The 15644-nt window shown below is 31.0% G+C and overlaps 1 protein-coding gene across 1 annotated transcript in view; it reads left to right on the top strand.

The window, feature by feature from the left end:
* Positions 1–15644, top strand: part of Pspc1 (paraspeckle component 1) — a 64826-nt gene that overhangs the window by 47247 nt on the left and 1935 nt on the right. Inside the window, exons 7-8 of the mRNA XM_026394949.2 lie at positions 11012–11069; positions 14332–14501. Coding sequence (XP_026250734.1) covers positions 11012–11069; positions 14332–14501 — 228 coding nt within the window. The remainder of the gene's footprint in view (positions 1–11011; positions 11070–14331; positions 14502–15644) is intronic.

Here is a 15644-nt window from a genome sequence, read left to right as displayed (position 1 = left end):
GTGGCAGTTTTGTCATCTCTGCCTGACCATCTCTCTTTTTCTGAAAGCTATTTAGCTCTAATAAGTAATTTGTAGATGTACAAGGATGGGGGGACGGGGAGATACCTAAAGTATTCAAACAAAGGACATATTTTAAAAGGGATTTTTATGTTCTCATAAGCTTAGAGGAATAAAGAATTATATGCTGTAGAGTTGTTAGATTTAGATATAGCCTGCTGGGCGATTGTTGTCTGTTGCTAATATATGAACATGTTGGTGAAAATCTAAATGGATAATAACATAAATAATTTATAGTGGTCTCACATATTGTTTTCTAATGTGACCAGTTATTCACTGAAACAATTATTAGTATAAAGTGAGGACTTTTCTAAATACTTCGGATAGCACATAATTTGTAATAAAATGGAAAGACTGATTTTGGTGATTTGGGATATTTTGATTGAAGGTATCGGTGTTAACTAAGTGTTGAATTCTTGGACCACTTCTGTAAATTATTTATTTAATATTCTTGACAAATCACCGGTATTTTGGTTTTGTTTTTGATATTGGGGACTGAACCCAAGGCTTTATTTGGACAAGTACTGCACCACCAACCTACGTTCCTCGCACTTTTTAAATTTTTATTTTGAGTCAGGGTGTCACTAAGTTGCTCAGGTTGACTTTGAACTTGTGATGCTCTTGACAGCCTCCCAAGTTGCTGGAATTACAGGTGTGTGCCACCAGACTTGGCTAAAATTACTTTTTAATAGCAGGCATAAAATGGGCTTCTTTGGGTGAACCAGGATGTATGTTTATCCCAATCATATTTTATGATTTTTTCTTTCTATATTTTCTTTTCTCAATCATTCATGTTTAAAACAAATACAGCTGGAAATAATTACTGATTCTCTTATTCTCCATACATTGTTTTATCAGAGGTCACTTCATTTTATTGGATTATTTTTATGTCATTTTTATTTGACTTTAGCATTTTTTTTTTTCCTTTAGACTCTCTTTGAGAGAGGTTCGTAATCCAGAAAATTTTCCATGTCTCTTTTTTTCTTTCTGGAGAACCTCCATATAGACTCAGTTAATATTATTACCTCTGACTTATTATGCCTGCTATGAACTTTCTCTTTTTTTAAATCTTTATTTTTATTTGTTTATTTTTGAACCCAGGGCCTAATGCCTGTGAGGCAAGTGTTCTACCACTGAGCTACACCGCCAGCCCTGAACCTTTTCATTTTAGTGTAATTTTTTTAAAAGTAATGATCAAGTTGGAGCCTTAATTATTATTAATTTTTTACTTTGTGGTACACTAATTGTGCTGAGTGTATTTGAGGTCAGGAATTAATGTATTTGTCTTTTTTTTTTTTTTTTTTTAAGATGTAAGTCGAGAGAATTACTTGCTTCATATCTTGTTTTTCAAATGAAGTGAAGCTCAATCGTGGTTTCCAATTGGGGTGGAGGCAGGTTCCAGGGATTGAACTCAGGGGCACTGACCACAGCGGGCACTGAACCATGTCCCCAGCACTTTTTTGTATTTTATTTAGAGACAAGGTCTCAATGAGTTGCTTAGCGCCTCCCTTTTGCGGAGGCTGGCTTTGAGCTCTCTATCCTTCTATCTCAGCCTCCTGCGCCATTGGGGTTACAGGCATGTGCCACTGTGCCTGGCTCAGTATTCTTTATGGGCCACCATACCTTGGTATTTATTGAATGCTAGTCTCAGATGCTAAACATTCGATATTTTGGAAAACAAAGGTGGTGTTGAGGTACAATTATTGATGCATTTTTATCGATTTCATAACAATCACATAGAGAAGAGTAGTTTTTAACAACAGTCAAATAACCAACCATTTTTTTGTGCTTGGTTTTCAGCACACCTAACTTTTCAATATGCGGATCCCACTTGAATATCCCTTCAGTGTTAGGTTTACAGGAAGACTTGGAGGTTTCCATTTAGAAGGAAAAGTTTGTTCATTGTTTGCTGTGTTCAAAACACAGTGCTGAGCACCATAGAGAATACAGAAGATGTTAGAAAATTTTAGTTGCAGACCACTTAACACAGAGAATGTTAAGAAATAAAGCTAAAATGTTCTGAGAGTTTAAAGAAACCTGGGAGTGTTAAGTGTTATTGAAATATTTATGAAAATTTCTTTGGGTGTGTTCTGTTTGTTTTTTTAAACCTAGAGTATTGGTTTATTATTCTGTGATGTGGTAGGTATACCTCATGTAATGGTAAGTTCTAATAATTTTTAGTTCTGAATGGTAAGATCTTACTTTTAACTAATGTTCTCCCCACCACACCCCTTACCTTTTTTTAAAAAAAAAAAAATTGGAGGAGAATCAAGATTGGCAACTAGAGGTGTTTAGCTAAATGTGTTTTTTAAATGCCTAATATATGTGATATAACTAATTAAAAATTTTAAAATTATTCAGTTGAATTAATAACAAAAATATTCTAAGAAGGCATAAATTTACTTTCATTTTGTGACAGCCTATTTAGAGCCACCTTATAGGAGTTTTTTTTTTTAACAAGGTAATTATATTTTTAAATATTTTTAGGTCAATCAGTACCTTCTATATTTCTAAACCAATCAGTATCTTCTATATTTAAATATTGAACTCTTCTATACTTAAATATTGAAGCTTGGTAGTATCATCTGAAATGTTAGAATTTTATGCTAAATTAAACTTGACAAATGGGAATGTTAATATCCATGTTTAAAACTACCAGTGGTAAGGCATAGGAACTTGGATTTTTAAGCATGCTCCACTGATGGAATGCTGTTAATAATTATAATTACAAACTTTGGAGGACTTTTTAAATACCTGGAGCTAGAAATATTGCTCAGTTGGTAGAGCCCTTGCCTAGCATCTGTGAGGCCTAATGTTTCGATACCCAACAACCCCTCTAATATCTGAAAAAAATATATGGGTAAGTTTGCTCTTTTGGTCTTATGATGTCTTCTATATTGTGCTCCATGTTTTAAATCCTGTATTTTCTGGTTGTAAACTTAACCATATTTTAATTTTCTCTTTTTTTGTGTGATGCTGAACCCCCTGGACTTTGCACATAGCTAGGAAAGCACTGTGCCACTGAGCTGTATAACCCCAGGCCTTAATCATATTTTTTATAAGATAATTTCTTCATCTGGCATATTATACGTTTTCTAAATCCTGATTTTAAACAATTGATATAGTTGTTATTGTAGTTTCTCCTACAATTACAAATTTCAAATAACTTAGATTTTTTTTGATGCTATTTAAGTATTTAAAAAATTACTGTATGTCAAATTATCTACTTTGTGTTGGGTACTTAGAAAACATATATCTTATGTAAACATGAAAGCTTCTGGTAAATTTTAAGATAATTTACTAATGCCTAATATCACAAACAGAAAAGGATAATCTCCTCTATGAAAATGTGTACTTAATTCCTTATACATTGGACCTTATATTCCTTATTTTCTTTTGCTGCTGCTTTCTTCTTTTGATGGGATCAGTTTGGAATCGCTTCTTGTACAGTTTTTATTTGTTCTTTTGTTTCATCTATATATACTGTGACCTTGCTAGTTGTGATAGTTTAACTTTGGTAAGAAAGAAAATACACTAGAAAAGAAAGAGATTATGGATTAAAGAAATGCAAACTAGTCACTAGTGACTTTATGTGAGATTTGGTAAGATTCTCAATATTAGTATTGGATTATAGCTGAGATTGCTGCTCATTTAAGGAGTTTGGGGTAAAAAAAAAAAGAATTATTACCAAATCAATGCTAGGTTTTGAAATCAAGCACTTCTTCAGAGAGAGTTTGTGAAGACAACTGAAAATGTTTTGGGGTATATACATTGAAAATAAAATTCTCAGGTGAATGTTTGTTTCAATTTGTAAATTATATATTTCCTTTTGTTTCTTGATGTGTACTCCATTATGCATTATTGCATTTTGTCCAATATCAGAAAAGTATTCTATGTATTAAAAAGTAGCCATTAATTTTGCCTACATACTCTTGAATTTGACAGTAACATGAGAATAATTCCTTTACTCACTAATTGAATCAGCCTTTAAAAATACGTTATTCAATGAATCTTGTTGAAAGAGGTACCAAAAATATCTCAAGTTAGTAGGCATAGTACATTATCCTACTTCTGTTATTGCCTCTCTTTTTTGATTGGATATTTAACAAGGAACAAATATTTTTGTTTCATGACTATCCCTTATAGTCTAAGATTTTTTTTTTCTTCCTTTTGTGTGTATGTGTCCTGGGAATTGAATCTAAGACCTTAAGCATGCTAAACACATGTTCAACCACTGACCTGTGTTCTTAGCTCCATGTTTCTTTTTTTGTTAAGCAGACTTTTAATTTTTTTTAGAGCAGTGTTAGATTCATAACAAAATTGAACGGAAGGTACAGAGTTTTTCCATCTACTTCTGTCCCATTTATGTATGGACTCCCTCTTATAAAAATCTGGCACCATCAGGGCATGATGGTGTATGCCTATAATCCCAGCTTCTCAGGAGGCAGATGCAGGAGGATCACAAGTTTAATGTAAAAAAAAAAAAAAAAACAAGTTTAATGTAAACCTCAGCAACTTAGTATGGCTGTGTCTCAAATAAAAAAGTTCTGGGATGTGGCCCAGTGGTAGATTGCCCCTGGGTTCAGTCCACAGTACATGCATACCTAAAGACAAACACATACACACACACACACACACACACACTCCAATACATAAAAAAATTCTTAAAAATTTTAGATATCCTATACCACAGCTGTACATTTATTATAATTGTTAAAATTGATGGACATACATTGATATGTCATTATCAACCAAATTCCATAGTTCATTAGAATCAATCCTCATGTGCATTCAGAGGGTTTTGACAAATGTACAGTGATTTTTATGTACCATTGTAGTATCATACAGAGGTATTTATTCATCCTTCCCTACCAACACCTGGTAATCACTGCCCCTTTGTCTTTTTCCATAGTTGTGCCCTTTCTGAAGTGTCAGTTATTAAAGCCATACGGTGTGAAGTTTCTTTCATGTCTTTTCATGGTTTGATAGCTCATTTCTTTTTAGCACTCAGTATTCCACAGTTTATCTATTCATCTACTGCAGCACATCTTGATTACTTCCAAATTTTAGCAGTTACAAATACAGCTGCTTTAAACATGTGCAGATTTTAAATGGACAGAAGTTTTCAGTTCCTTGAAGTGAAAAGCAAGGAGTGTGATTGCTGGATCATATGGTAAGAATATGTTTAGCTTCATTAGAAACTGTCAAACTGTGTTCCAAAATGGCTCTATCATTTAGCATTCCCACCAGCAATTAATCATATTCCAGTTACTACATATCCTTGTCAGTATTTGGTGTTGTGTTTTGGATTTTGGCCATTGGAAAGTTTTGTAGAGCTATCTCTTGTTAATTCACAATTCTCTGAAGATATGTGATATAGTTTCATTTTAACAGTCATAAAATTAAGGAACATTTTCTTCAATATTCATGGATGAAGGTATTTTGGATTGAATGTATTCAAATTGGGGGGATCTAAGTTATATAAATTAAAAGATTATCTTAGTTTCATAAACTATTTTTCCTTTTCCTATCTAGCAGTGAGCTATATAATGTTTGGATTTTTTTTAAATTACCTGAATTAAAAGTGTTAAATTTTCCAAAATTTCTCTAATGGTTAGGTTCTAAAGTTTATATGCTACTATTTGAATTTTATCCATGGAAAACATGTCTCCTATTCCTTTTTAGTTTGAGTATTTACTTTTATCTTAAAAAGATAAATTTGTGATGCACAGTCTTCAATATCTTAACACCTTTTTCATGAATGAATAACTTCTTGGCAAAGATTTTAAAAAATATTTTCATAGTATTACATGTAATAGATTTTTGTTCCATTCTTTGTTTTGATGTGTTTGTTAGTGTTTCTGAATGCTAACAGTTTGTATTTAATATTTCTCAAGAAAATTTGATTAGTTACATTTATTCATTTATATACATTTCCTCAGGGAAGAAATAAAATAATGCCATTTGCTAACTCTTAATATTCTAAATGCTAAATGTAATAGATTTTCCTAGGACATTTACTTCTATTCATACTTAATGATAAAAAAGTTGAATCTTATTGCTTGCCAGAATTTGCTTTTCTTTTCTCTAGGATTATATATTTTAAAGTGGATTTAAATATTCTGTGTCATCATTTTTAGCATTTTCTTTTTTGAAACGTGGAACTTAAATAGTATATGGGGATCTCTAGACAATCTTTAGAAGTTTCCTGAGAGGTAAGCATGTGAGAGGTCTTTATGAATATTTTGTTCATTAATACTTCATTCACTCAAAGAAGAATAAAGATTGACACATTGGATGAAGCTGACCGTAAAGTGTTGATACATTTTAAGGCAATTTCTTAGTTTAGTGTATCATAATATTTAGGTATTCATCTGACCCTTTAGTTTTAATTTATCCAATACCATGTAATTTCTTAAAATTAGGTTAACTTAAAATACTACACAGCCAGGTGTGGTGGTACATACCTGTAATACCAGCCTCAGCAACATAGGGAGGCCTGAAGCAACGTTGCTATCTCTAAATAAAAATATAAAAACGGGGCTGGAGATGTTTGTTCAGTGGTTAAGGCCCCTGAATTCAATCTTTGGTACAAAACCAACAACCAAAAAAACCTACATAATGTCTTATTTAATATCGCTGTTCCATGTATTAAATATTAAAGGAACAATATCTTTATTCTACAAAATAAATCATTTTAAGTGCCAGTAGTGTTATGGTTAGCATACATTTGAAAATAGGTTAACTGATACTATCATACATTTTTTGCTAGTTTACATTTTTGTGAAATAAAACAGTGGTTCTCAAAAATTTTTGACTTAATATTTAATTAAAAATTACTGAGAGGAACCAGGAACCAGGAACCGTGGTACATGCCTATAATCCCAGCTACTTGGGAGGCTGAGGCAGGAGAATCAGCAACTTAGAGAGGCCCTAACTTTGGAGACTTTGTCTCAAAAAAGGGAATGAAACTAGGGAGATACAGAGAACTTCAAAGAGCTTTTGTTTAGATTATGTAAGTATTTGCCATTTTAGAAATTAAGACAAATCTTAAAGAAAATGTGTTTCAGAAGGAAGAGTGGCCTTATTTTACTTTTTTTTTTTTTGCAAATGATTTTCATGTTTGGCTTAGACATAGTAAGGAAAATGGTATTGTTTTACATTTTGTAAATTTGCTTAATGTTCTTCTCTATAGGAAATAGTTGACTTTCCATATTAGCTTTCACATTCCATCTGTTGCAAAACTTTTTTGGTGAAAATCCATGAAGAAAATATGCTTTACATGGATAAATAATAGAGGCTATCTTAATAACCTTTTTAGATAGTAGCTAGTATTCTTTGATACCTCAGTAAAACTTAAGTGGTAGTGTCTTAAAAGTATGTTTTGCAATAAAATCTATTGATGTAACTTGAATTTTGGATCTTTTATTCATGTATAGTTTTGTAATGTCATTAGAAAAATACTAATTCATTGACTTAATTAGATTGTTCAAATGGTTATGTTTTATTATACAGATTTTTGTTTTTTAAATCACCTTTTTTAATACCAGCCTCATTAGAAAATATAAACTAGATTCTCTGGGCAGTAATCAGTTTGTCAGGTAGTGTTATATGAATTAAAAATTTTGTTCCATTATGCTGGGTGTGATGGTGCATGCGTGTTATCCCAGCAACTCAGGAGATTGAGGCAGGAGGATCTTAAATTTGAGGGCAGCCTCAGCAATTTAGTGAGACCCTCTCTTACAAAATAAAAAGGGTTAGGGATGTGGCTCAGTAGTTGAGCACACTTGGGTTCAGTCCCCACACCAAAAAAAAAATTTTGTTTCATGAACACAGTAGTTCATTATGTATGCAACCCAATCACACAAATGCATTTTTTTAAATACCCATCCTACTTCATAAAGCAGTGCTCTATGCCTACATTTTTAACATTATTGTTGTTACATAGAATATTTTAAAGCATGCGCTCAAGGATAAAGGTTTAATGCAATTATTTTTAGTATTTCATTAAGGTATTCATAGTTGAAACTTTTAAATTATATCACGTGACAAATACAGTGATTACTAATTTTTAAAAAATGAATGTAAGTCCATTGATTTTGCTAAAATGCTGTTGTTTTTTCCTTCTCCTCCTTCTCCTCCTCCTCCTCCTTTTTTTTTTTTTTTTGCCAGCCAGTGCTTCAGCACTTTTAAATGTAGTGAAAGTTGATAAGAGTTTAAAAAAAAAAATCGTAACATCATAGTATTGTACAATATAGTGTTTTAACTCTTAGGGTTAGTAAAAGATGGAATAGTTTTCACCTCTACACTTCCTGAAAGGATCGATCCATGAACTGTACTTCGAAAACTCCCGTTTCCATGGGATATGATTAGATATGTGGTTCTGGAAATCACCTGTACATTTCTTCCCTTTATGTCATTTCTTTATTTAAATGCATGTGAATGACAAGCTTTTGAGAATACATCTGTGAAATAATTCTTTTTATGGAAGTGCACCCAGTTATAGAAATACTATAAATTGAACAAAAAACTTACCTTTTTTTAGGCCTCGGTTGCTAGAATTCTTGAATTAAGGTACTTTGTGAAGGTGGAAATTTTATGAACTCCATAGAATTTCACAGGGTAGCTTAACCACTTCATATCTGTGTAACCTCAAGTTAGTTATTTTAATAGCTTTGTGCCTCCACTTTTATGATCTCTAAAATGGGATAATAGTAGACATATTTCATGGGGTTGTATCAATAATTTTAATACTGAGTTATTATAATAGCTTTGTGTTTTTGCACTGCAGTCTTTTAAAGTGTTATAAATAACTTATTTAATCTAAAACCACGTCTCAATTTATGGCAAAGTAATAAGGCCTTATTAAAATTTGTTTAAAATTCAGTGATTTCCTTAAATGATTCTTAATTCCATATGCAACACATATAAAGTGATGAGAATTACCATCTTAAGTTCAGCTTATAAAAGCATCTTAATAATATAATCTCTTCCTCTTTTGCATTTTGCTACTAGTATGTAATATAGTGGATTTTAGAAAATAATAGCAACCTGTAAGGTTGAAAAGGAAACTGAAAAGTTTTACTCTTAAAATTGTGAGAAAATGTCTGGTATCAAATTAATGTCTTGAAAACTTAAAGAGAAAAGCTGTATAAGATAGTATTCAGTAGTTTCCCCTAATATACTGTCAACATTACTAAATGAAAGTATATATACATTTAGTGAAAAATTCTGTAGTTTGCAACATGAATTGGTATTTTCATATACTCATATGTTGTCTTAGATAAAGAATGATAATTAGAACTTCATTCAGCTTATAACAGCATCAGAAGGGGAATGTTAGTGCCACTATTTGTATAGTTGACTGAAAACTAAATCTCTTCCATGTTAATATTTCCCATAAATCTCTTGATAAAAACGAATTTTGAATAATACCAAAAGAAAGTACTTAACTTTGTGAATGATAAAGCTAAGCATTGCTGTTCCACAAAGTGATATATTAGAACTGAAAAATACAATTTTTAAAAGATTGTCTGTTCCTTCACCCCACCAAATACATAAATCCTGGTTCCCTCAAAAAAGTCATCATAGAAATTTATCATGTATTTTAATATCTATGATGTTAGAATGTAACCAGCTTCTCAATAATAAGTATCAATTATAAATAATATCTAGAATATGCTGGGTGTAGTTTATCTTTTTTGCACATCAGTAATAGTATCCATTAATGGGCAAGAATTTAATACTCATTTTTAGGAAAGTTAAAAAAATTCTTATAAGAACCTTGGCGTTTTAATTTTCTATGTAATGTGACAAAATATTTCTTACGATGGTGTGCTTGTTGTATCATAGCTTCTTTAATTGAATCATAGTTTAGTTAAAGATTACCTTTGGCATCTCCATTGAGGTTAGATGGGCAGTATTTTTTTTAAAAAAAATTTTTAAAGGAGCCATTTGCTATTTAATGACATTTCCATCATGTTTTTATTTTCTTTATTTCTAGTTTCATATATGCTTTTTACCAGTATTTTATATCATTAAACAGGAGTTAAAGTGAATGTTTAGATTTTAATAAAATTGATTTTAAAGGAACAGTAATGACACTTTGTTTAGATTTAAACATTCCTGCTTTTGTCTCGGAATGCTTTTCATGATTATTGCATTGAACACATTTGTCTGAGATTTGAAGTGGTCATCAGTGTAGAAATTGCAATTTCAAAATGTTATTTCATCATTTCTCCTAGATATTTCATTGAAGTTAATCTGTTATTGGTAAATAAAGTTTCTACCAAGTAGATTCTATAGTGAAATTTGAAAGGTTGTGAACATTCCTGTGACCTATCGTGTTAACTGTTAACCTGAATAGTTCATTGTTTCAGAACTTCCCAAATGTGAAACACTTTCATTGAGGTTTTAAGTAAAAGCATTGCCCAGTTACAGGAAAGAAGTATTGTATGGATCTTTTAGTAACTGCTTTTATAGAAACTGGGTGGAATGATGCTTGATTAGTTGAAAAATAACAAAGTGCAAGAATGAATTATAATATTTAGACAATAAATATCATCTATAACTTTGAAACTTCAGTAACTTGGTTGAAAAACAACTGATCCTAGTTATTATTACTAGATTTTCCTCTGCTTGAAATGTGGACATATATCTTTGATCTGTTGGGATAAAACATTTAAATAATCTATGGTAGGTTTTATGTAATCTGGTTCATTTGTAATCTAATCTTGTAATATAAACTGGTTCTAAACACTTGTAGTGTATTAAGCATGGGAGACAGAAGTTTCTTTTCTGTGTTCTTATTAAGTAAATGATGTTGGAAATTTTCAAAAATTTTAATGGAAAGTGATGTCCCAATTCATTCTTTTTTTTTTTTTTTTGATTTTAGATGGGAAATGTAAAGTCTTAAGATCGATAGGTTGACTGTGACAACTATGTTTACTTACAGAGAGAACAGGAAATGAGAATGGGTGATATGGGTCCCCGTGGAGCAATAAACATGGGAGGTAGGGATTTGAAGCAAAAGCCTTCTGTAACTTACTTGTAATTCTTTGGGGATTGTATATGTTGTTTGTGATATCTGTATATCAGCAAGAAACTAAAATATGGAACCAACACTGAAGGTGAAATTTCTTATATTTATTAAAGTGAAGTACTACAATTGCATTAAAAATATATGCCTAGGGAGGAAATTTGAAAGATACACTTTTGTAGCTGAAATGAACAAAAATTACAAATTGGATTTGAAGTAGCCTCAAAGTAGCTCATTTGTTACATGGTGTAACAGTTCTTTTGTCATACTTTAAAAATAAAATTACATGCCTTCAAAATGGCTTTTTTTTTTTACCTTGGAAATGGATAGTTTCTATTTGTGTTTTTAAATTTTTTTGAGAGCATTTTATGAATATTTTAAACTAGCTTTTTGTAACTTTGAAGCTGCTTTTATTCATGTTACTGAATATTTAACCTTTTCCTCTTAACTATGTATTGTACATGGAAGATTGGAGATAACCTATGACATAAAGAGACGAGATATGCCTTGCTAATGCATATCTTTAAAATTGGTGTGAACCTTAAAACAAAGTATCTTCGTTAACAACTTAATTTTAACTTGCAGAGCCAGGTTGTCAAGAATGTAGTGTCAAGCAAATAAACTGAGGGAGAAGTTGTTGTGGAATATCATAGATCTTAATAAATTTAAATATTGGATAATGAATTAAATTTTATATAGTCACTTCCACATTATATTGTCTCACAGAAGCTGTCATGAAGTTAAAATCTTTATATAGCTCAAATGGATATACTGTCTTAAAGATCATATTACTAGGGCATCCAATATTACATAACTTGCATACCCATCTGATAGGTTCTTAAAACATGTAGTATATGAAATAAAACTTAAAACATGGAATGTGTATAATGAGCATTTTTGATGATTAGCCCCCTTTTTTAAAAAAAAATAAAATAAAAACAACCTCCCAAAAAACCTTTGCCAGTTCTTTCACATTTCTGATCAGAGTACCTGGAAACATTAATTGCTATTTACTTAGTCATTTTTCCTATCAGACAACAAATGGTTACTGAGCATCTCTGATATACAAAGAAAGCATAAAACAAGGCCCTTGCCCATAAAAAACTTAATGATGAAGTTAGTTCATGAATACATGTTAAAATCAGTGAAGCAAGAATATAATTTCTAAATTATGAAATACAGTTGTATATAATGATGTACAGTGGTTCAGAGTAAATTCTGGAATGGTATAATGACAGTCCATGTGTTCTTTAACTGCACAAGTGAGGAGGTCATTATGGAATATAAGCAGTTTCAAAGATTGTCTTTAATGATAGAACAAAACTTTAACATAAAACTTAAAACTATTTCTGATGCTTCAGAGGGACACTGAGAAATATCCTCTTTGCTTGATTAATAATTTTATGACAGTATGCCTTTATATTCGTTATTTAGTTAGAAATTCAAGACAATTTAAATTTTTTTAACATTTCAGAGAATCATGTTTGTTTTAGCACTTATTCTTCTAAAGTGTGATTCATTTAATATTCTCTTCTTTAGTCTTCATTCAGTATGAGACTTTATCTTAATAGTTTACTCAAGTTATAATTTAGTTGGGTTTGTGTTGAGTAAGTGAAACTGTCATATTTCATCAAGTTATATTGATAGGGCTGGAGAGTATAGGTTAGTGCTAGATCATGTGCTTGGCATGCTGGAGTTCCTGGGTTTGATCCCTAACACAAAAATGAAAATGAATAAATTGTTGATTGAATGTGGCATCAGATTTTCTGGTATGCCACTAGTGAAATATAGATTATAAAACTGCTTTTCAGGTAACCAGGTAATGTCAACATTTCTTAGATCCTTAAGTTTAGTTTATTTATAGCTATATAGGTGGAAGATATAACTACATGTAGGTAGGAATATATATTTTTTTCTATTTGTAATGTTTATAGTTGTGCAACTTAAACTGACATAACAAGAAAGAAGGGGAAAGGCTTTAATTTTTTCTTTTTGGGGAATGTTAAGTTACAGTATGTCCTAGAACTGTCTTCCACCCTTTTTCATTTTTAGATTGTGGAAACCTGTTCAGAATGACAATTTGTTATTATATTGAAGGAATGGAAATATTTTTGGATAAAGTGTAGATTTTTCAAAAAGAACATTTTGGGATTAAGGAGATAATTCCTTCCTTTGAAATTGCTTCCTAGGGTTGGTTTCACAAAATGTGATGCCAGGCATTGATAGGGTATAAATTGTCTTTCTTTTACCTGCTCCTTTGACTCAACTCTATATATAGAGTTCAGCTATATTAAGTATTCTGTAATGAGAGTGAATGAAAACTTCAGCTCCTTTTATAATGAGTATTTGCAAAATTGAGTTCTGAATACCAGAAAATTGACCTACATAATGAAATACCAGGGGGAAAAAACCCTCAAAATTGTAATCAGTCACTTAAGAATTTTTAATGATAAACAAGCCTGAGCATAAAAAAGGGAAAAACTGTTTCAAAGAAAACACCTAAAAATGTTGTCTTTGAAACTGTCATGTATCATATTATAGCTCAGACCCTATTGTAATTAATTTTAGTAGATTGTTTTATAAAAAAATTTGATATGTCTCTATCTCCATTTCTAGAATTTTGAATGTTAAAAATGTCCATATAATCATTTTATCTGTGTTTGGGTGAATTTTTTTTAAGTAAGTTTCATCATGATGAGTCATTTTATATTATTTTGGTTTGGATTTTATTTTTTTAATGTTTGCAATTTGGGGAGATATTCAATTACTATATTAAAGTCAAGAATTTAACTTCAAGTGATTTTTGCAGAAAATGGTTTCCCTCTTACAACTTACTGTCATTTACACATTAATATTTTTAGCTATAATTTTAAGTGCTAATTGTTTGTTGATCATTAAGACTGATAAAATGTAGTCAAAATTGCTAGGGATTGTTTGGTTTAAAAGTAGGATTTAGTAAATGGTACTACTGACTTTTTGAAGCTTTTTTAAACTGTTGCAGTCTTAAGTATCCTAAAATTCATAGTTACCTTATTTGTTTTATGTGTGTTTATTTTGAGGCTGAAAATTGTAGAGTGTAGGTAATGTTCTGTTACAGAATAGATAATTGAGTGTCTTATTTTCAAGGAAAGGATTTTGACAATAGTTTTGGTGTATAGATTGCATAAGTTTTATAAAATTTTTAATGTTTACTAAACTAAGTTAGGACAGCTCTAAGTATAGATTGTTTTACATAGATGCGTTTAGCCCAGCACCTGCTGGTAACCAAGGTCCTCCTCCAATGATGGGTATGAATATGAACAACAGAGGAACTATACCTGGCCCTCCAATGGGTCCTGGTCCTGCCATGGGACCAGAAGGAGCTGCAAATATGGGAACTCCAATGATGCCAGATAATGGAGCAGTGGTAATGTATCATAAATATTATTTTGATTATATTCAGCTAATATACAATTCTGCCCCAAAGATAACTTCACACTTAAACTTAATTTGGCATCATTTGTTTTAGCAAAGAGATTAATAGTCATTGAAGAAAAAGTAACTTTGTGAAGTTATATTTTGATTTATGAGAAGCACTTCTTAAGTAGCTTGAATTAAGATTACCATCCATGGCATGCTTTTGTACCCAAGTATATAGCAAAAAAAAAAATAGTCATTACAGTTATTTCCAGTGCTTTTTATTTGTATTCACCTTTATCAGCTTTCAGTGCATTGGTTTAGTATTTTATGATTGTGGTCCTTTTCTGTGTAGACTCCTTGCCTTTGGTGGGGACAGAACTCCAATATATATGAAAATGCAGTTTTCAGTAGACATTTTTTATTTAAAAAATGACTTGTTTTGATTTATATCAAAGTACTTATTTTCATTGTAAAGTATTTTAATGTAAAAACACTAGAAGTTTTTTTGTATGTTCTAAACTGACACTGCTGTATTCTTTTCACAGAATTACTAATTATACTTATTAAATTTAAACTTTTTAAAGTCTTTATCTGAGAGTGTGAAGATATCTTTGTATGGGTTAAATATTATAAAAACAGTTTCTCAATTGTAATTTTTATTATATATTATCAGTAAACAAGACTGATAATCTTATCATTTTCCATATGCCACTATTTAAATGAGGCTTTATAATAGAAAATATTATTTCCTCATGTGGTATTTGTTCATGGATTTCAAATAACATCTAGAAAGAAAAAGTGGTTGATTGTATATTTTGAAAAGACAGTTTGTTTTTGAACTTTCCTATCAGATGTTAAGGTACCATTGCTGCTATAAAAGAGAAAACACTTCCAGTTAAACTCAGACATTCCATTAGTGTAAATCCATGGTGATCAAGAGGACTCTAAAAATAAGATATTGTATGCTTGAGTGGTAAAGTTTTTGTTTTTGTTTTTGGTGGCACATATAATGCCCTGGGTTTGATCCCATCCCCAGCAGCAGAAGCAGCAGCAGCACCCCCCCCCCCAAAAAAAAAAATTCTTGCACTTTAGAATTGAGGAATGCAGTATTATCAGTTTTAGATTTACCTTAAATACAGTCTTTTAAGAA

Source organism: Urocitellus parryii, chromosome 2 (genome assembly GCF_045843805.1).
Source record: "Urocitellus parryii isolate mUroPar1 chromosome 2, mUroPar1.hap1, whole genome shotgun sequence".
Taxonomy (NCBI): Eukaryota; Metazoa; Chordata; class Mammalia; order Rodentia; family Sciuridae; genus Urocitellus; species Urocitellus parryii.
Note: the sequence above shows the minus strand (reverse complement) of the source record. Positions and strands in the feature narration are given on the sequence as shown.